Genomic DNA, 23,047 nt, shown 5'->3' on the forward strand with positions numbered 1-23,047 from the left:
TTCAGTTCCCCATTGTGGTGCTGTGACCTTGAATTCTGAAGATGCAGCCGGCACAATTAGCCTGCTTTAAGTGTGGACAGGCTCATAACTAAATTGGCCACAGATTGATAAAACCTCTGTCATGATAGGACTACAGGAGGATGTGAACATCATCAATATCCATCCTGACAAAAGCCCAGATCCTCTTAAATATTTCCAATTGCTTTTAATATGGCAGGCACAAAAATTGCCCTTTAGAACTGTGTAATCACATTTAAATTAAGCTAAAAATAACTTATATAACAATCTTGTAAAGTAGGTAATGCAAATAAGTATTTAAAATGGGGACATTGGTTCATATTTCCAGAGTCCAATTTTTTCCCCTCATTACACTGCATGGTAAGACAGCAAGACCCAGAAATATCTCAATAAGTAGGTATGATGAACTGAATAGAACATGCTGGCATTCACTAAGAATGTGAAATCATTTAGGATTAGGAAAAATTAAATTCAGCATAGGGACAATAAGGCCAGACAACAGCTCAACGTCCCTGTCCTATGTTATCTGTAGTGGTGTCTAATGGCTAGACTATGAGAATGAGAGATGATGTTTACTTCTAGGTGTTACAATTTAGGAGAAACACTGATAAAAATGAAGAGTTCCAGAAGACAATCGAGGTGAAGACTTAATGTTATGAGGTACACTTGAAGTCATCTTCAAATTCATGAAGACTTGTCTTCTACAAGCATCTTCAGAGAATAGTGCTAGCATGAGTTTGGAAAATAAAGGGCAAATTCTGACTTGATAACATGGAAGACCTTCTTAAACAGAACTTCAGTGAATATTTATTGCATTAAAGTATATTTATTAGAGAAATATTTTCTCTTACTGTAGAATTACAATTTCTTCCTAACACTGGTGATAGCTGTTTTCAATGTAGAGTAATAATTAAATTTCACTCGCCTACAATCAAAAATCTGCTTGCTTGTTTATACATGATTACAATAAGAGGACACATTCCCTATTTTCAGAAAGTTATTTTAACAGACAAATGTAGTACTCTCACACATCTCCCATTTTTCCTTAAATGTCCTCTTTTAGCGAAATAAATTGAAGTTAGTCACCATATCTCCAATGGAAATCATTTTTATGGAGAAAGCAGGAGCTTTAGGAAAATTTGGAAAGATACACATGTGGAATCATAGGCCTTTTAAAAAACAGGAAAATTTGATCCTATGTTATCTAGGCTGTATGATAGAAACACCTTACACAATCTAGGAAAAGCTAGGTGATTTTCTCCAGCTATATTTATTGACCATACCAGAGTTTAGTGATACAGAACAATTTGATTTTGACAGGCGCCTTAAATATTACCACCCTTTCTCACTAAGTGCTTACCAAAGATAACTTTAAAATAATAAACAGAAAAGAACAAGTGTTACATTTAATGGTTGGCCTAAATACTGGCACTTAAAAGTGGAGCAAGATAAAAGAGATGGAAAGATTGGTTTGAGTTCTATGTTTTGGAGTCTGAGAGGTCAAGATGCCATTTTGTGCACTGCCACGGTGATGCCATCATGTTTCTGGATCATTATATTCCTGAAAGGCAAAGCAAAGGAAATTTGATAATGTTTTATTCAAATAGGGGGTGTCATCATAGTCTGGTCTCTAGCTTAATGACCATGTAACCACTGTTCAAAGTCATAGCTAAGACAGCAGAGCCTTCACATTTGAAAATAATTTAGGTACATGCCACTACTATCAGAAAACTGAATACAGTTTTTTTTTGTTTGTTTTTTTTCTCTCTGTGCTACTCATTTCTTAGTTCAAGGGAATACATTAATTTGATGTACTACTAAATCTATCTTTAGGCTTTTGTTGAATTCTCTTAAAGCAATATTTAGACTGACTTACTAATGTGATAACTGAGGCTCTGAGATCTGTTTAAGGCCATAATGGATTAACAAAAATAGTACTAATCATAAATAAAAGATAGCAATCCCATTTGCTATCTTTGTGGTTCTAAAGTTGAAGTTGTTAATGTCTTTAGGGATCTGTGAATAGGTTAGAATTTGGAATAGAAATTGAAATGGAAAATGAATTTTTATGAAAAAAATTACATCTCTACTTTTATTAACCTCTAAACTGAGCATTTCCTTTAACTATTAATTTAGGAGAGAAAAATTTTTAATTCTAAGAAGGGGCTTTACTAGCTGCTAAAGGAGTTCACAACTACAAAAAGATTAAGAACCTCTGCTTTTAAGTTCCCCTAAAGGATATATGGAAAACCTTCTTTTCAGTCAGTCCACTGAAATGGGAATAAAAAATGAAAAGATAACTTTGATTTGATATAAAATTTCTCAACAATAAAGGGAAAGGGATTTAAAAACCTAACTACATACTCACCCATTGTCTGACTCTAGACAGACTACTGGAATGTCTGTTGGGTCAGAGGTTAGTTTAGCTGCTTGTTGGGCTAAGACAGAGATCACCCCTGCATGTTCATCTGACAGGGTTCCACGGCCTGAAAGACACAAATGCTCCAAACTAAGCATCTAATATTTGAGATGAAGATGATAATATGTAGAGCTCCAATTAAATGAAGAATATATTGATTTTGACTGCCAGCTACACTAACTGCTGGCTGTACCTGCACAATCAAGTAAAGTGACTTGTCAGTTCTTATAAAGGGTCACTGGAAGAAAGCTCTGCCCTAAAATTTCATGATCCTTTTCATAAGGGGGATGAAATCTGAAAGTTACATAGGTTCATGCAAAGTCAACTGAAATAAATAAGAGACAATAAATAAATAAACAAGTTAATTTCTTCGGGAGATCTTATTTATTGAACTCAACCACACATGTCCCCTAAAGCCCTTTGTCTTAAGATCATCAATAAGGCCATTCACCTTGACAATGTGTGTGCTTTACTTCCTGAAGCTGAATCCTCCTAAATTAACTAATGCTAATAAGATTGAGTTTTTATTGATGCTTTAATTTTAGTCTTGGGATAATGGGTAAGCCTCAAGTCCTATAAGCCAAGAGTAATAAACAAGTTTATTTTGAAATATGGTAGCAGCTACAAGAAACAAGCTTTCCTTAATAGTGTCTGAAACTAAGCCAGTAATCGACATATCACAACAACAGATTATGTGGATTTATTGCTGATGTGCTGCCTGAGACATAAACCAAAGGGATTTAAAGAGTTGTTTCACAGGACTGGAAGAAGCATCTTGGGAACACAGTCAAGTTTCAGAACTTAGACATCTAAATTCTAAACAAGCTTATTTAGCAAATGAGTCTAAAAAGTTTACTTTAACCCTTTAACTCTTCCTTTCCCATCTGCCTGTATAACAGATTGCAGCAATACCTCTTCCAAATGAATTTTTCATACAATACACTAACATATGTTTAAGCAGGGTCTGATGCCACAGACTGTAGACAAGTTACAATTTCTGTTGTCCCATATGCCTTATTTGTATATTGAATGGCTGACCTCTAAAGTTCCTAACTTAGGATATTGCTGTTATTTTAATGGAAACGTAGGATTTTGCTGCCAAGGCTCTCACAACCTCAGTTTCTCTGAAGTTACAAAATCTTCGCAATGGTTCACTTCTTTATAGGTGCCCTTTTACAAAAGTATTTTAAAAAGTTTTGATTTAAGAAAAGAAGCATTTCCATATACAAAGTATTATCAAGAGAATTAAGTATAAATCACATCTAAGTACAGCTTGGTTTTCCTTAAGTTGACCATGGTTTCCTTCAGTGCGCTTAAAAAAAAAAAAAAAAAAAAAAAAAAAATGATCTTACTGTGAATACCTGCCTGAAAGATTTCAAAGGCCTGGTGAAGATCTATCATCATTTGACCTAGTCTGGCTTATTTGAGAGACGAAAAGTTAAGTTTGACTGCTACTTTTAGCAGCAACAAATCAATTATTAAGTACCTAGTTGTTGTACCTATTCTAAAGTGACAGGTAAACAACTGGAAAGGTCTCCTATAGGAGTTGGTACTAGAGTTGAAACTTAAAGTCAGCCACAAAAAAATTCTTAACAGGCAATTCTGAGAAAGTTATCTCCTAACCAGGGTGGGGCAACCTTTGCAAAAGCAGAGATGTGCCAGATTCCAGAAATAGAAAATTTGACAGTATAGTGGAATATAGAATGTATAAAGCAGAATATATGTAACAAAACAGTAAAGATATGCCAGGCCGGAAGCAAAGAATGACTTAGGGGACCAATGTGCTATACTTTTAAATATATGACCATAAGTAAGCCACTGAACTTCTCTGAATTTAGGATTGCTTAGCTGTAAGAAGTAGTATAATAATAATAGGACAAGGGCTTGCTTCACCAGGTTGTTTTTGAGAACCAAATGAGACATCTACAAAGTAGTGTCACTTATTATGGGAGGCCTAGAAAACGGGGAGACAAGATTTTTTGGGAAAGTTTTATAGTCAAACATCAATTAGCAAAGTAATTTTGGTAGCTGAGGAGAATGGAAATACTGGGAGCAGAGAGATTAAGAGGCTGTTACAGAAGTCTAGGCAAGAAATGAGATCTGAACTAGTGAGGTGTTAGGATTACCAGGTGAGAACTCAGGTTGTCTGGACAGTGACAAGGTGAGAATTCAGGTTGTCTGGACAATTACAAGGTGAGAACTCAGGTTGACTTGACAGTTCTCTGGCTTAGACCTTTGGGAGGAGATCTGCTGTGTCAACTCAAATCTCTCGGACAGATTCTTCTTCCTGTAGAGAGCCGACTTCCCTTCCTGCAGAGAGCTGCCTCAAGTCTGTCTAGATCAGAGACTTCTTCTATCTTTGGAGTGCTGTCCTCTTTTATCCTCCCAGAGAATGGGCGTGGGATAATGCAAGGGCTTCTGGAAAGAAGTACTCCAACCAATGAACTTGCTCCTCTTAGAATTCCTAAGGTGTAAACTCCCTTTAAAGGCCGAAACCAAAGGTCTCAGCCAGAGAACTCAGGTTGACTTCTCACCTTGTCACTGTCCAGACAACCTGAGTTCTCACCTGGTAATCCTAACAGTGAGGTGGCCATTTTGAGTGAAAAGAAGTAGAATAAGACAAGTGTTATCTAAGGTTGAGGGAGAGGAAGAAGGAAAAGTCAGGGGATGTAAGAATATTTTGGTGCCCTTGGCACTAATAAAGAACTTTAGGGGAAGAGGTTTAAAGGCGAAGGGCATAATTGTGTTTTGAACAAATTAAGTTTGCCATAAACTATCCTATATCCAGAAGGTGCCCAACAAACAACTGATAATGTAGAAATGGAGTTTAGGAAAAGATCCCAGTTGGAAGCACAGGTTTACAAATGGCGATTTTAGAGAAAGACTGAACCTGTGGGAGACCATGTGCATGAAAGAGGAACCAGGAAAGCCCTGGAGGAACAGTCATATTAAGAAAGCATTTCAGGAGATTACACTGCCAAGGAGCCCAAATAAGGAGAATATATTCAAGAAGGGCTGATCAGTAGTGTAAAAGTGCCAGAGAAATTAAGGGAGAAGGGCCCTGGACCTGGCAGCTAGGAGATCCTCGGTCATCTTGGAGGAAGACCAGATGTGGGGATCTGATATTAAATAATAAGCAATTTTTTCAAGGACGACAGGGGGAAGCAGCTTTTCGAGTGGAGTTACCTCCCAAATATTCCTTGGGGACCTGAGGTTGGAGCTGGGGAGGGAGGAGGACGGTGGGCCTGAGGGCACAGGTGGAAGGGCCTCTGCGGAGCTGAAGCAAGGAAGGGGTGAGTGCAGCGGTCTGGAAAAGGGGCATCACCTGCTTCCGCCTCTTGGGGAGGCCCGCAGCCTCCAGGAGAAGCAGGAGCGAGGCTCCGCTGGGGCCAGGTAGGACTCAAAAATCCAAGATTAAAGGTCATTTTTTTCTAACGGGAAAAGGGCAGCTCTACACCACGAAAAAGGGTTTTTGTTGTTTCTTAAGTACTGTTGACACTGGCAGAAGAACTCCCAAGCGGGGCACTTGGAGCCCAGGATGCGGCCGCGGTAACCACTGCGCAGCCCGGCGGGGGCCGAGGCCTTGTCACCTGCTCCTCCACCCCCCCCCCCGCCCCCGCCTTCCTTTTCCATCGGGCGCCGCAAGCACGTACTCTTCCCCTAGAGAACCCAGGGTGCTCCTCTATCCCAGACACCGGCACGCAGAGGGCGCTTTACACACATCTCAAGTTAGGGAACCTCGGGCAGCCTGAAAGGGGAGGGGCGTGCTGAGTTTCGGGGACCGCCCCCGCCCCGGGGACTCACGGCGGGGTAACGGGGCAGGGATGCTCGCACTCGGAGGCGCTACTTACAGCCCAGGTTCAGTCCCTGCGAGTCCGTGCACAGGACGCCGACGATGGACGGGTTCTTCATCCTAGCACAGACCACACAGTTACCGGAGCGAACCACGCGGAGCCCCCACCGAGCCGCAGCCCCACCAGGAGGCCGGGGGCTCCCGACGCGGCTACCCGTGGACGGGGCTGGACAGCGCCCCACTTCCCTCCCTTCCTTCCAGGCCTCGAGGGTGTCTCCCACAAGCTCGGCCCGCCCGTGCCCGCACTACCCACGTGTCCTCAAGGTGCTGCTCCAGGGTCGCCTCCATCTCGGCCGGGGACCGTAGACTCAGGCCAGGCCGCTACCGGGGCGTCGCGTCATGTGACCGGCCCCTCCTGCCCGTGGCGCTCTCACGTGACTTAAGCGGGCCTGGCGCAACAACTACGGGACGGGACTTCCGGCGGGACAAAAATCACCAACTAGCGTTCGAAATTAAAAACACTTCCTTTCTGTCCACTTTCTCCCTGCTATGTCTGGAGTCAGTGCGGACGCCGCCCAGAGAACGTTATTCCCTGGGCTCTCGCTGCGCTGGAGAAGGGACGCTGCCTCCTAGCGCTCGGGTGGCGGAGGAGCGTCCTCCGAGCGTTAAAGTCCGGTTGTCATGGTTACCCTCGAGGCAGCCTCGAGCCCCGCCCGTTGGCCTTGGCCTTTCTTCCCTCCTTCCCCCTCTACCCTCCCTTGGAGTGGCGGACCCCCTCCCCCCACCCTGTTTAAAAAGTTAAGAAATGGAGAAAAAACTCTGACTTCCTTTTTTTTTCCTCTTCCTTTTTACATTATAATGATTATGAATTGTCTTTTCTGTAACAAAGAAAAACAGTGAGACAAAACTAGCTCATAAGTGACCTGTGCCCACACATTCTTGACCGGGAAGACTGGTCATTAAACTTCTGTACAATTCTTTCCGTTAGAAGTAGAAACTTTCCTTAGAATTCATTGATTTCTTTACTTTGTATCATTTCATGCAAATTTTACCATGTTTCTCTGGGCATATGACCAGTAATAGAATCTCTGAGTCAAAATATGAACATCTTAGCAACTGTTCTCACATAATTCCAAATATTTTAACAGAATGATGGAGCAAGAGGCCTAATCCTCAGAACTGACAACGGACAAGCACAAAGAGAGCTGAAAGAAACGGGGGTTTTTTTTTAATAATTTTTAAAATTAATTTTATAATTATAACTTTTTTTTTTGACAGTACACATGCATGGGTAATTTTTTTACAACATTATCCCTTGTACTCCCTTCTGTTCCGACTTTTCCCCTCCTTCCCTCCACCCCCCCCCCCAGATGGCAGGCATTCCCATACATGTTAAATGTGTTATGGTATATCCTAGATACAATATGTGTGTGCAGAACCGAATTTCTTGTTGCACCGGAAGAAGGTAAAAATAACCTGGGAAGAAAAACAAGAATGCAAACACTTTACACTCATTTCCCAGTGTCCTTCTCTGGGTGTAGTTGTTTCTGTCCATCATTGATCAATTGGAACTGAATTAGATCTTCTCTATGTTGAAGATATCCACTTCCATCAGAATACATCTTCATACAACATTGAAGTGCACAGCGATCTTCTGGTTCTGCTCATTTCACTCAGCATCAGTTCATGTAGGTCTCTCCAAGCCTCTCTGTATTCGTCCTGCTGGTCATTTCTTACAGAGCAATAATATTCCATAACCTTCATATACCACAATTTATCCAACCATTCTCCCATTCATGGACATCCATTCATCTTCCAGTTTCTAGCCACTACAAAAGGGCTGCCACAAACATTTTTGCACATACAGGTCCCTGAAAGAAACATTAAGTCGAGCCCCTTTGTGAAGATGAGGACTATTAAGTGATTTGCCAATAGACATACAAGTCTGCCTTGAATCTAGGTCCTCAGACTCCAAACCCAACGTACTATACTGTAGGTAGCATTTTTCCAGGGCTTTGCCCTCTTATACCCGTGACCATTTTATAGACAGAAAATAGGGCTCCATTAGGGGCTCCATTACTTATAGCATTGTGATCGAATGCCCCATTCTCTTTTGTTCCCTATGGATTCTGGAGGGCATCTGCTGACAAGTGGAGAACCCCTGCTTGGAAGCTAAGATGCCCTTTTAGTAAGAGGGAGGAGGGGCATGTGACCCTCTGGGCCACCAGAGGGCAGTAAGACCACAGCCAAAACCAGTCTACCATCCCAAAAGGAGGCTGCTGGCTTGAGAGAACAACGAGCATTCTTTCACAGAATCAGCAGATGTCTGAGCTATATGGAAACTTTGACAACATCTAATTAGTTCAGCCCTCTAATTCTACCTCAAGGAGGTGAAGTCACTTGTTCCAGATCACTCACCGGAGCAGAGGACACATCCACAATTCTAGCCGTTACTTGTCCTTTTTTCTTTCAGTCTAGTATTTTCAGGATATGTTGGGCTTGTAGTGATTAAAAAATAATTGTAAGACTTTGGTCTTTGTTCTCAACGTGCTTTCAATACAATTGGAAATACATGAAAAAAGATAACAGGATAGTTACTGACACAGGAATGATGAGGCTCTTCCCTACCCCATGGGAGTCTGCTAAAGTTTCTTACCATTAGTTAATGAACATAATGAGCATCAGTTAAAAAAAGTCAGAGTTCCTCATGCCCAAGTTGGGCCAACAATACCACCAACATTAACATACAATTTTAATGCTATTCTATTTAAATTAACAACAGGCTACTTCACAGAGCTGGATAAAATAATAAGGAAATTGTTTTAGAAAAGCAAAAAATGAGAATATCAAGGAAAATGGTTAAGGAAAAAGGAAGAATAGTATTTTCTACACCTCAAACTATACTATAAAGCATCAGTCATCAAAACCATGGGATATTGATTTAAAAATAAAGCCAGATGAGTGGAACAGACTAGACAAGTGAAATTCAGAAACAATAGAATTCAATAATGCAGTGTTTGATAAAATAGAAACATAAGTAGCCTAAGGGGGAAAAAACTCCCTACTTGATTAAAACTTCTAGGAAAATTGGAAAAGAGTCTGACAGAAATTTGATTTAGAGCAATACTTACATCACATTCTACAATTCATTCTGAATGGATGTGATTTTAATATTAAAGCTCATACTATAACAAAATTAGAAAAGAAACCTACAACTGTGGGTAATATATGTATTCTTAATCAATCAAGAAGTAGAGGCAAAATAGATAACTGATTACTTGAAACTGAAAAGCTTCTGCACAGACAACTTTAAAGCATCTAGTATAAGGGAAGGTGTTGAATGGGAAAAAAAATCTTTGTATCAAATTTCTCTGACAAGGGTTTGGTATCCAACATATGTAAATAAACATATATAAGATTAATAGACATTCCCCAGTAGAAAAATGACCAAGAATATAAATAAACCATCTTCAAAATAACTACAAAGTATTAACAACCACATGAAAAAATGTTCCACATCATGAATGAGAAAAATGCAAATCAAAATAATTCTGTGGTTATACCTCATATCCTGCAAATTGGCCAAAATGACAAAAATTGGCAAAAGGAAGGGCTGTGGAAAGATAGCCACAATGATATATTTTTGGTAGAGATGTAAAATAAAACAATGAAAAGCAGTTTGTAATTATGCAAATAAAGTAATTAAAATGTCCATACTATTTGAGGCAGAGACTCCATTACTGGATTTATATCCTAAGGAAACCATTGATTAAAAAAATAAGTCACCATTTTTTTCAAAATATTTGTAGTAGCACATTTTGTGATGGCTAAGAATTCAAAATAAAAGTGCCTTTTTTTTTTCTTTTTTTGACCGAGATGAAAGAGGAGACTTTTTGCCTCAATTGTTACCTGGGCTTCATCATTGTCAAACTGAGAGCTGTTGAAGACTTTAGCTTTAAAAGCCCAAGGTCTCCCACTAAATGCAGGGTTATGTCCAGTCGTCCTGATCTCTATTTGGCCACTGGATCCAGATGGCTCTGGAGGGGAAAGTGAGACAGGTGACTTTGCATGGTCTTCCCCTACTTAAATCCAATTAATTTGGACTTCATAGCATCACCTGCCTGATGTCATGGTCCTCCAGAACAAAGGACAAACCACAACAGCTAACCAAGATGGACATGAATGTAATGGAATATTATTCTGATATAAGAAATGTGTGAGAATCATAAAAAGATCTATATGAATTGATAGTAAAATAAGCAAAGTAAAACATATACACAGTAACTACAATAATGTAAATGGAAACAACTACAGCACACACACACAAAAATCAAAAGTGAGTGACAAATTTATAAAGATCAACTGGGAATCAAATTAAGAGGTGTGAGAAAACACTCCTAGCCTGCCCCTTTGTGGAGATCTAGAGGTATTACACAGTGCACATGTTTTTGGACTTTCTTAATGTATAGCTCGCTTATGTTAACTTTTTTTTTTTCCTCTGTAAAAAATAGATTTTATTTGTCACATTTGATGACTTTTGTGGAAGTAGATACATAGGAAGAGGCATACATGAGATACTAAAGTGATACCAAGAAACAGAGAAAATACTAAAGTGATATAAGAAACAGAAAATCAATAAATTTTAAAAAATAAATTCATGGGCCCCCATTTTTTTTTCTTTGTCAGATCAAATCAGAGGATACATTTACTCAAAACAAGCGAAAAACCCACATAATTATACAGACTAGCAAGATAAATAAGAGGGAAATATCTTCCTCTAGTACACAAAGGAGCAGACTCTTTCACAGATGCCCAGGGCAAGGAGCAACACCATGAGAAAGGTTCAACTTAAGCTCCTAAAACACAACTAGCTAAAATACCTGTCTTAGAAGCTGCTACTTATTGTTTCCTGAAGAACTAAATTTGTCATGGGCTGTGATTGGCTGAGATCACCAGGGGGCTTCTTTGTCAATTAAACTGTGATTGGTTCTCTGCCAGGGGGTGACTGGTATTTTTTTGTCTCTCCAGCTTGGTTTCCATTTTGGAAATCAGATTACAGATTAAGAGGAAAAGTAGAGACCCCAAAGGATGATGGTTTTTCTCAGAGTGGCTGAGGAGACAGAGAGTGCCTGAGAAAGAGGGGAAAAGAATGAAATGGTAGTCTTAATTTAGTTAGTTGTCTTGTTGGGGTGGAAGAGGTAGGGATGCTGTTAGAAAACTCACAGGAAGGATGGTAGAAGAAACCTTGGAAAGGTTTGGAGATGCTGGTGAAAGAAACCCCAAGTTGCTCCTGGAGAGTTCATGGTGGGTGTCAAGGACCTCTGGGATTCTGCCAGGGAGCTGGGGGTGAAGGAGCCCTCGGGATACCTCAGCCAAGGCTTCTGTAGGAGAGAATCCATGAGTCAAGGAGCTCCTGAGCTGGGCTGCTGCTAATCTGTAAGGCGGTCAATCTCTGAGGGCCTTAGTCACCCAAGTTATGACTCTGCTAATAAATGACTTTCAGACATCTCTGAAAGGGCCCCCATGGCATCTTCCTTGATAAATCTGGTGACCTTCAATTAAGATCTTTCCCAGCCTTCTTGTGGTATTTAACCCTCCTGAATGCTGCTTTCTCCCATGCCCTTTGTGTCACTGAACTCTAGTGTGTCTCACTATACCTGTCTCCTCTGTGGGTTTCTCTTTGATAAACTTTTATCCGATGTCTCCTGTGTCCAGTAAAGGATGTGAGAAACTAGGAATGCAGAGATGAAAAATGACATCCTCCTTAATAAGGGCATTCCTCCAGATTATCCTTAGACTTTTATATTCCTTTTTCTATTCTTCTCTAGGTATCAACCTACCCTCCCACTTTTGTCACAAATATTTAGGAAAACCTCTTTCCTGCACTCCAGACACACTTATCACAGTATCCCTGAATTTTAGCTCTAGAAGAGATTCTACTGGCCATCTAGTCCAACCCAGATGCATTAAGCAATCACCATTCTTTTCTTTTTTATTAAAGCCTTTTAGTTTATTTATTTATTTTTGCTGAGGCCAATTGGGGTTAAGTGACTTGCCCAGGGTCACACAGTTAGGAAGTGTTAAATGTCTGAGAGCAGATTTGAACTCAGGTCCTCGTGACTTCAGGGCTGATGCTCCATCCACTGCGCCACCTAGCTGTCCCAAAGTCTTTTATTTTCAAACATACAGATGGATAATTTTTCAGCACTGGCCCTTGCATAGCCTTGTGTTCTAAATTTTCTCCTCCTTCCCTCCACCCCGCCAGATGGCAAGCAATATAAACATATTTATAAAATTATCTTGCTGCATAAAAGATCAGATCAAAAAGGAAAGTAAAAGAGTAAGAAAACAAGATGTAAGCAAACAACAACAAAAGGAGTGAAAATGCTATGTGATGATCCACCCTCAGTTCCCACAGTCCTCTCTCTGCTGTAGATGGCTCTCTTTATCACAAGATCATTGGAACTGGCCTGAATCATCTCATCGTTAAAGAGAGCCACATCCATCAGAATTGATCATTGTATAGTATTGTTGTTACAATGTACAATGATCTCCTGGTTCTACTCACTGCACTTAGCATCACTTCATGTAAGTCTCTCCAGGCCTCTAAAATCATCCTGCTGATCATTTCTTATAGAACAATAATATTCCATAGCATTTATATACCGTAAGTTATTCAGCCATTCTGCAACTGATGGGCAGCCACTAAGTTTCCAGTTTCTGGCCTCTACAAAAAGGGCTGCCACAAATATTTGTGCACATGTGGGTCCTTTTCCCTCCTTTAAGATCTCGTTGGGATACAGGCCCAGTAGAAATGCTGCTGGATCAATTTGGAGTTATGTTCAAAAAGTTATCAAACTGTACAGTTTTTTGAACATAGTTCCAAATCGCTTTCCAAAATGGCTGGATTCATCCACAACTCCACCAATAATGCATCAGTGTCCCAGTTTTCCCACATCCCTTCCAACATTCATCATCATCTTTTCCTGTCATTTTAGCCAATCTGAGAGGTGTGTAGTGGTATCTCAGAGTTGTCTTAATTTGCATTTCTTTGATCAATAATGATTTAGAGCACCTTTTCATATGATTAGAAATCATTTTAATTTCTCCATCTGAAAATTGTTTATATCCTTTGACCATTTAGAGAATGGCTTGAATTTTTTAAAAACTTGAATCAATTCTCTATGTATTTTAGAAATGAGGCCTTTATCAGAACCCTTATGTAAAATGTTTTCCCAATTTATTGCTTTCCTTCTAATCTTGTCTGCATTCATTTTGTTTGTACAAAATTTTTTTAACTTAATATAATCAAAATTATGTATTTGGTGTTCAATAATAAGTTCCATTTCTTCTTTGGTTACAAATTCCTTCCTTTTCCACAGATCTGAGAGGTAAACTATCCTATGTTCTTCTAATTTGCTTATGTCTAAATCATGAGCCCATTTCAACCTTAGCTGGTATACTGTGTTAGATGTAGATCAAAGCCTAGTTTCTGCCATACTAGTTTCCAATTTTCCCAGCAGTTTTTGTCAAATTGTGAGTTGTAGTTCCAAAAGCTGAGGTTTTGGAGTTTATCGAACACTAAGAAATCACCATTCTTGACAAACTCTGAGCATTTTTACTGGCCGCCCTCCATGCCTGGGACTAGCTCCCCTCATCTCTGCTTCTTAGTTTGTCGGCTCCTTTCAGGCCTAAGACAATATCCCACCTTCCATAGGAAGTTTTTCGCAGTTCTCCTTCAGCTTAGTCAGTGCCTTCTGAGACAGCAAGTTATCCTTTCTGTACCTTGTTCCTATATATCTGGTTCTATTTTGTTTTCCCAGAGCAGGGAGTGCCTTTGTATCCAGAATGCTTAACCCAGTGCCTGCCCTACAAGACCTTAATCAATTCGAGTTGATGGTCTGACTGACTTGTAACAGCCTCAGCTTGAGGTTCTCTAGTAAGGGAGGACCCCCACCTTCTGGGGCAGCTCACTCCACTTTTAGTGGCTCTGGGTGTCAGGATGGTTTTCTCCCTCTCAGACATGATCTTTGCAACTTTCACCTGGGGCCAAATATTTGATGATAGATAACATTTTCTCTGAGTCTTTCCTTCTCCAAGCTAAACTTTGTCATTTCTTTCAAATGATCTTGCTATGGCACAGACTCAGGCCGTCCATCATTCTCCCCCACTTATGTCCTTATGTATGGTGCTCAGAATGAACATGATATTTTGTAATTATTAAGGAAGGGCAGGCACCTTCCTTAAAGTTGTTTAAGAATGAACACAAGTTTTTGTCTTCTGACTCACATTGACCCTACTGTCCACTTAAATTCCTAGATCATTTTCAGACAAACTGCTATCTGATGATTTCTCCCTTTTCTCACACTTGTAGGAGAATATTTTGAATCCTGTAATCCTTTAGGAGAGTTAGATGGTACAGTAAATAGAATGGCAAGCTTGAAGTTGGGAAGATCTGGGTTCAAATGGAGCCACAGATACTTGCCAGTTGTGTGATCCAGGGCTTACACTTAATCCTGTTTGCCTCAGTTTCCTCATATATAAAAATGAGCTGGAGACAGAAATGACAAACCATTCCAGTATCTTTGCCAAAAAAAACCCCAAGAATCAGATAAGACTTAGCTACAACAATAAAAAAAAACTACGTATATTCCTATTAAACACAACCTAATTTTTTAGCTTGTCAACATCTTAATGTGTCCTATTTCTGTCATGTAGTTATGTTGACTATCCAGCTTTTTTGTCAAATGTGAATTTGATGGGCATGTCATTTATGCCTTCATCTAAGTTATTGAGAAAAAATATATAAAATTGCACAAGGCCAAACAGAGATCCCTGAGACAATCAATCTATTGAAGATTTCTTTCCAAGGTGACATTAACTATTAGGTTAGCCTTTGAATTTGGCCATTTATCCAGTCCTGAATCTATCTGTATTATCATTTAATCCACTTCTCTCCATTTCTACCCACAAGAATATCCTAAATACTAGCTATTATAATGTTAGCTAAGCATTTATAGAATATCTTAGAGTATTCTTGTAACATTTTAAATGATTAGTAAATACTCACTATTATTATTTTCTCAATAATGTTAAAATGCAAAAATGTTAAAACCAAAAAAATGCAAAAAAAGCAAAAATGTTAAAACCAACATTTATTGGTTTCCTATTATACCAGAGATGCATTAAGATAGCGATAAGTAAAAGAGGATAAAAGAGTGTCTGTTTATGACAAGTTTACTTTAAAAAATTAAATCTGAGATTTCTTGTTCTTTTTACATTACTAGAATTTTTCTCTTCTCCTTCCTCCTACCAGAAAGCCATCTTTTAATAAATAATATTTTTAAAAACATTATTATTTATTTTTAACATTTTTCCTTTTCACCCTCATCCATCCACTGAGAAGGTAAACAAAATGATATCATTATATATGTGAAATGTATTTCAATATTAGCCATACTAATTTTTTAAAAGTAAGAAAATCAAACTTCAGTCTTCACTCAGTTCATCACTTTTATCTTTGGAGATAGCTTTTTTCCCCATATTATTCAGAATTGTCTTAAATCACAATAGCAGTAGCAAGTCTTTTATGGTCAATCATCATTACAACATTGTAGTTATTGTACACAATGATCTCCCATTCTTACTTCATTTTGCATCAATTCATATGACTTTTTTTTCCCTGAAACCATCTTCACTTATCATTTCTTATAGCTCCAGTATTATTCCATAACAGTCATATTCCCCAACTGATGAGCAGCCCCTGAATTTCCAATTCTTTACCACCACAAGTTTCTAGATATATATTTTGTACATATAATTCATTCTCTTTTTTCTTTGATCTCTTTGTGGTATAGACCTGGTAGTGGTGTTCTTGGGGCAAAGTGTATGCATAATTTCATAGTTCTTTGGACATTCCAGAATGACTGAATCAGTTTACAATTCCATCAACAGATTTTTTGTTTGTTTATTATTAGTGTAAACTGTCTTCCCTCAACTTTTCTAGCACTTGTCATTTCTGATAGGTGTAAGATGGTACCTTAGAGTTATTTTAATGTATATTTTGCTAAACAAGTGATTTAGTGCATTTTTATATAGCTACAAATAATTTTGAATTCTTCTCTTGAAAGTTCCCTGTTTATATCCTTTCATTATTTATCATTTGGGGAATAATTCTTATTTCTATAAATATGACTCAGTTTCCCATATATTTGAGAAATGCAGCCTTTTTTCAGAGAAACTTGCTGTAAAAATTCCAATATTATTTCATTGTCAATGGTAATTTTGAGGAAAATGTTGTTTCCTTGAGTATCTCTTTTAATTAGGTCTCTTTTTGCTTTTGTCCTAAGATCTTGATAGTTACCACTACTTTTTTTAAATAGCTTTTTATTTACAAGCTATATGCATGGGTAATTTTACAGCATTGACAATTGCCAAGCCTTTTGTTCCAATTTTCCCCCTCCTTCCCTCCACTCCCCTCCCCAGATGATAGGTTGACCAATACATGTTACATATGTTAAAACCACTATTTTTTTTTTTACTTCAGCAGAAGCATTAAAAGATTCTGCTCCAGCCCTTCACTTTAGCTGTGTCTTTCTGTTTCCAGTATTTCTCCTCTCTCCCTCCTCTCTGTCTCTGTCTGTCTGTCTCTCCCTTTTCTTTTTCTTTTCTGTATGAGGCTATTGGGGTTAAGTGACTTGCCCAGGATCATGAAGCTAGGAAGTGGTAAGTGGTAAGTCTCTGAGAGTGGATTTGGACTCCAAGACTGATGCTCTCACCACACACCATCCAGCTGCCCCTTAAGCATCTCTCTTAGAAGCAGTATAATTAAATTTCTGGTTTCTAATTCATTCTGACTTTGTTCTGGTTCTACCTTTTGCACTTGCTTCCCTCACTGACTCTGAGATGTGGTCCCTGGTCTCCTTGCTATCCTGGGCACATAAAACTTTTCTCTCCATGGAATTCTCTCTTTCCTCTTCTTGCTTCCTTCAAATTCCAGCACCAGCTGCACCTTCTACAAAATTCCTTTCCCAAAGAGACCTGTATGTGCAAGAATGTTTGTGGCAGCCCTCTTTGTACTGGCCAGAAACTGGAAACTGAGTGGATGCCCATCAATTGGAGAATGGCTGAATAAATTATGGTATATGAATGTTATGGAATATGATTGTTCTGTAAGAAATGACTAACAGGATGATTTCAGAAAGGCCTGGAGAGACTTCCATGAACTGATGCTGAGTGAAATGAGCAGAAACTAGAGATCATTATATACTTCAACAACAATACTGTATGATGATCAATTCTGATGGACATGGCTTTCTCAACAATGAGATGAATCAAATCAATTCCAATAGAGCAGTGATGAACTGAACCAGCTACACCCAGCAAAAGAACTCTGGGAAATGACTATGAACCACTACATAGAATTCCCAATCCCTCTATTTTTGTCCGCCTGCATTTTGGATTTCCTTCACAGGCTAATTCTACACTATTTCAAAGTCTGATTCTTTTTGTATAGCAAACCAACTGTTTGGACATGTATACAATATATGTATTTAATTTATACTTTAACATATTTAACATGTATTGGTCAACCTGCCATGAAGGGGGGGAGGAGGAGGAGAAAAATTAGAACAAAAGGTTTGGCAATTGTCAATGTTGTAAAATTACTCATGCATATATTTGGTAAATAAAAACTATTAATAAAAAAATCCCTTCCCAGTGCTAGAGATAACACAGAATTTATCTTTCATGTATCTTGTTTATGGATCGTTGTTTGCTATAGGTGAGAGCAGAGATTGTTGGGGGATTTTTTGTGTCCCCCGTGTTTAGCACAGTGCTAGGCATATAGTTGGTGCTTAATGAATGCTTATGCAAGGATTGACTTCCATGTCTTATAATTAGCCACATTCTATTGATTCTGCATTTTTGGAGGGAGGGTCAGAGAATTATAAATTGTAGGTTTATAAGATTTAAAGATAGAAGAGAATATAGAAGTTACTTACTTCTCTTTCTTCCTTTTATAGAAAAGAAAACCTAGCAGGTTTTCCCTAAGCTTATGCAGCTAACGAGTATAAGAAGTGGGGTTCCAGAGCAAGAACCCTGATTTTACCGCTAGACCCTTTCCACCACACCATCATGCATCTCATTCTTGCCTTCCATTTTCATTCCTGTTCAGATATGTATCCTCATTTTTCTTGATTGTAAATTCTAACTGGTCTCCCTGCCTGAAAACTTTTTCCTTTTCTTTGCCATATGGCAATGACAAGTAATTTACTTAATGCACAACTCGTATGTCAATATTCTCTGATGTCAGTTAAAAAAGCAGCTTGGTGCTGGCCCACTCCCCAACACTCTGAAGGCTTGGGGGAGGAGGAGCACACTGCATTTGCTTTCCAAAGCCCTTGATTCATAACTCTGTTACATAATGCTTTTAGCATCCCAGGAATCATGGGACTTCTTTGCCACAGTTTCCTTATCTATGAAATGAAAAGATTGACCTAGATAACTCATGAAGTTCCTTCTAGTTTTAAATTCATAATCCTATGAGCCTTTTACCATGCTTTTGCACTGCCTATACTTCAAAAGCTCTCTTCCTAAAATCCTTTGTTTCTGTCAAGATCCAAAGAATCAAAAGCTTTTCCTTCCAGATACTCGTGCTTCCCCATTTACCTTCTATAAATCTCACATATACCTATAGATGTATATTTTGTATTTCTAATAGAACATAAACTCCTTAAATACAGGGACTGTTTCATTTTTCTTTGTATTCTTTTTGCCTAGCGCAGTACCCATCATATAACAATAAGTGCTTACTAGTGGCTTGCTGATTATTTTCCTTTACTATCATCCAAAAGTGAATGTTGATTCTTCTTACCCCCACAGCATTCTGTATTCAATTTTCCTTGAACTACTTGAAATTATATTGATTTATGTCACTTGCTGAACCATAAGTTCACTGGAGACAAGACAGGAACCAGGTTTTATTTACTTTGCCCCCACCTCTTAGTATGGTTCCTTAGATGTAGTAGATATTGAATTGAATGAACAAACTCCAGGTACCTTTCAGCCTTATCGGTTTATACAATGAAGACTTTTCCTTCAATTGACCTTAATAGATGGAAAAGGGGGCTTAGATTCCTGACACCAAACATATCAAACAGAGTGTGCTTGTATGGTGAATTCAGGGGTCTAATATTGCTTCTGTAGCCTTTCTTAAGACCAAATCCTATAAACTAGAAAAAAGAAGCAGACCATACTTCAAATGATTCAACCCAGAAATCTATTTCCCATCTGGTTTACTTATTTTTCTACCCAAGAGAAATGAGATATTTTCCAATCGAGTTCAGCATGTAAGCCTTCGTTGGCTATTCAGTTAATGTGGCAGTAATAAATCAATATAAAGCCCTTATGAATAAAAAAAAGACTCAATTTCAGCATAAAAAAATCATTGACCAGAGAAAGGAAAATTGAGAGAGGCTGATAAAATACACTGTCCTTAATTAGAGTGTCTGCATCACATATCAAATCAGCTGTAATGCCCAGATTTATTGGCCCTGGGAAAATGTATATGAAATAAGCTAGAAAATGAATGGAAAATTCATTACCTGTATTAAAATTTATCTGGGATGTGGGCCTGGGCAATGATGCTTTCAGTATATTACAGAATTTCAGTAACTTGGGAGTCTTTGTGCCCTTCTCTGGATGGTTTTTGTTTTGTTTTGTTTTGTTTGTTTGGTGGTTTTTTTTTTTTTTGCCATATGCCTCTGTATTGCAATGATTTCTCTCCTGAAACTTCAATCATGTCTAGGGTATGGACTTTCTTGTTTGAAAGCAATGTTCTAATGTTAAAAGTCTATTGAAGTGTCCTGAAAAATCTTTCCAGGAATGTTTATATCTCCATGCCTTGGTTTCTCTGTGAAATGGGAACATTTGGTCTGTTTTTAGTTACAAGAAGGAAGACATTGAGGCAAGGAAAAAAATAAGAGTTCACATTTCTATGACAATTTAATATTTCCAAAGCTAAACAAAATTATATTTGATTCTTTGAAAAGATTAGCAAAATCAATAAAACTTTAGCTAACCTATTTTTTAAAAGGGAGGAAAATCAAATTCCCCCCCCTAAAAAAATGAAGTGAAACCATTGTAAAGAAATGAAAAAGAGTTGGAGGATTATGTACAGAAATATAAAATGCCCAAGTTAACAAAACATGTAAAAGAACTCATAAATAATCCAATTTTAGTTAAAAATTAATTGAACTAGTTGTAAAGGTACTAGCCAAGGAGGAAAAACCCAACCAAACAAGCCCTGGTCCACAAGTGTTTATAGGAAACTCCCATCATATATTAAAAGCATAGTTAATACCTATACTATATAAATTATTTTCAAAAATTAAGAGAAAACTTATTCTCATACTGTTTGTAATTATCAGGAAGGGATAAAGGAAAAAAGATAATATACAATATTTGGCAAAAAAAAGTCACTGAATCAATCAAAAACTTTAGAAAAGTACTAGGATATAAAATAAACCCACAAAAACCATGGCATTTCTATTTGATAAAAACCTAATCTGGGACAAAATATTAAAAAGGAAGTCCAATTCATAGTAACTACAAAATGAATAAAATTACAAGAAACAAATTGAAAGTTCATTTGATACCTGTAGCAAAACAATTTAAAGAAATGAGAAACATTGAAATAAATTTAGTGATATTGCTCATGGTGAAACTGTGATAATATAATAGAAATGATACTACCTAAATTATTTTTCTAAAAGTGCTATACCAATCAAACTACTAAGGATATACTTTATAAAATTAATCAAAATAATAAGGGAAATTATGAAAAGAAGTAGGAACAAAAGGAGAAAATAGTATTTCCCAATTTCAAATTATAACTATAAATCAATATTCAAAAATTATTTGGAACGGATTTAAAATATACAAAAAATAGATGAATGAGACAGGTTTTATAAGAATGAGAAAAACAAGCTCAATGATGTAATGATTAAATTTTGAGAATATGCAATACTCAGGAAAGAACTGAATTACTGGGAAAACTGAAGTGTATTTTACAGGTAATTAAGCTTAAATCAATAATTTATAGTATATCCTACAATAAGATCAAAATGGATATGTAACCTAAATATTAAAAATCATACCAGAAAACAGTTATAAAAGCACGTAAGGTACTATTCTATAAACAGATAAGCTGTTCACGACTCTGAGTAGGATATATCAACTAAAAAAAAAGATGGTATCACATGAATAGGATAATTCTTAATCAAAAAAGAGTTATGATCACAAAAAGATAATTTTAATTTCATTAAGTTGAAAAGCTTTTGTATGAATAAGATTAAAATAACTGATTGGAAAAAAATCTTTGTGTTGAGTAGCTCTGGTAAGAGTTTGCTATTTAAGATGTGTATGGAGCTAAATATAGAAAAATGAGAACTATTTTCCAACAGATAATATTTATATGAATTCAATTCATATTCAATTCAATTCAAAATGTGAACAAAAAATGCTTGAAGGAATGACACATTATTAATCATCATATAAAACAATGCTTTGAATCTTTAATAGTGATACAATAGTAATACACTGGAAATCAAAGCAATCCTGAGATTTAATCTCCCATCCAACAAGTTGGCAAAAATGACAAGGAAACCTCCTTAAGCTGAGAGGGCTCCCTTTCCAACACGGATGGATGTCCTGGGCCTTAAAGGGCTCCTTGGGGTTCTCTGCAGCCTGGGATGCAGCCCCATTCAAGTTCCCTCATTTCTGAAGAACCACGGACACTGAATCAGAGGACACTGACTCTGTCTTCACAATCTTTGACTTTTGAGATCTGAGACAGGGATGCAGACAGAGAACAATTATAATTGGCCATCTAGAAAGCCAGAACTTTCACTGCAAGGCATCCATCTCAAGGATCACAAGCTTAAAGAAACTTTGGAAGCTGTCTAATCCATCATTTTACAGATGAAGAAATTGAGGTCCAGTTAAGCCAAGTGATTTGACATATCGATCTGGTCATGATGTTACTCCCTATTGCATTGAATAAATTTCACTCTCCATTCAAGGTCTTCCTCTATTGATACCATCTGCTTTTACAAATATGGCCTGTTACGTCACCACATACATTTAATATTCCAATAAAGCTCAAATATGTATTAACAGTCTGCTTTTCTTCTTCTATGCCTTTGCAATAGGAGCTGTTGTTTCTTTTGCCTGAACCTTCCCTACTCTTTTCTCCCCTGGCCCCTTACTTGATTCAGTTGGGGCTGATGGCACAGTTCTGTAATCCAGGGGTGAAAAATAGAATAATATGATAGAAAATAGAAAGAGGCTATTACAATATTATTATAATATCCCCATAGATAACATATTGACTTGAAAAAACACAGATTAATATTATCTGTATTTTATTCTCTTTATTTATTTATTTTGTTAAACATTTCCCAATTATATTCTTTTTTTAATTTATTTTTTCTTTTTTTTATCATAGCTTTTTATCTTCAAAACATATGCATGGATAATTTTTCAACATTGATTTTTGCAAAACTTTGAGTTCCAAAATTTTCCCTTCTTTCCTTCTACCTCCTCCCTGAGATGGCAAGTAATACAATATATATTAAACAAGTTAAAAATATAATTAAAACCAATATATGTATACATATTTATACAATTATCATGCTGCACAAGAATATCAGATCAAAAAGGAAAAAAATGAGAAAGAAAACAAAATGCAAGCAAACAACAAAAGGAGTGAAAATGCTATGTTGTGATCCATACTCAGTTCCCACCATCCTCTCGCT

At 37.6% G+C, this 23,047-nt stretch overlaps 1 protein-coding gene across 1 annotated transcript; it reads right to left on the reverse strand.

The window, feature by feature from the left end:
- Positions 1 to 824: 824 nt before the first annotated feature.
- Positions 825 to 6,934, reverse strand: LAMTOR5 (late endosomal/lysosomal adaptor, MAPK and MTOR activator 5). Its single transcript, XM_074262967.1, has 4 exons — positions 6,544 to 6,934; positions 6,289 to 6,350; positions 2,387 to 2,504; positions 825 to 1,579 (listed from the first exon to the last, which is right to left on the reverse strand). Exons 1-4 carry the CDS (start codon positions 6,576 to 6,578, stop codon positions 1,519 to 1,521), a joined length of 276 nt encoding a protein of 91 aa, XP_074119068.1. The 5' UTR covers positions 6,579 to 6,934; the 3' UTR covers positions 825 to 1,518.
- Between the last annotated feature and the right edge of the window lie 16,113 nt (positions 6,935 to 23,047).

This window comes from Sminthopsis crassicaudata, chromosome 4 (assembly GCF_048593235.1).
Source record: "Sminthopsis crassicaudata isolate SCR6 chromosome 4, ASM4859323v1, whole genome shotgun sequence".
Taxonomy (NCBI): Eukaryota; Metazoa; Chordata; class Mammalia; order Dasyuromorphia; family Dasyuridae; genus Sminthopsis; species Sminthopsis crassicaudata.

Excerpts from the sequence above, each read along its gene's own strand:
- LAMTOR5 (XM_074262967.1), bottom strand. The coding sequence starts at position 6,578 with ATGGAGGCGACCCTGGAGCAGCACCTTGAGGACAC. Across the intron at positions 2,505-6,288 it reads GCAGGGACTGAACCTGGGCT|GCCGTGGAACCCTGTCAGAT; the intron begins GTAAGTAGCGCC and ends TGTGTCTTTCAG. Across the intron at positions 1,580-2,386 it reads TGTCTAGAGTCAGACAATGG|GAATATAATGATCCAGAAAC; the intron begins GTGAGTATGTAG and ends TTTGCCTTTCAG.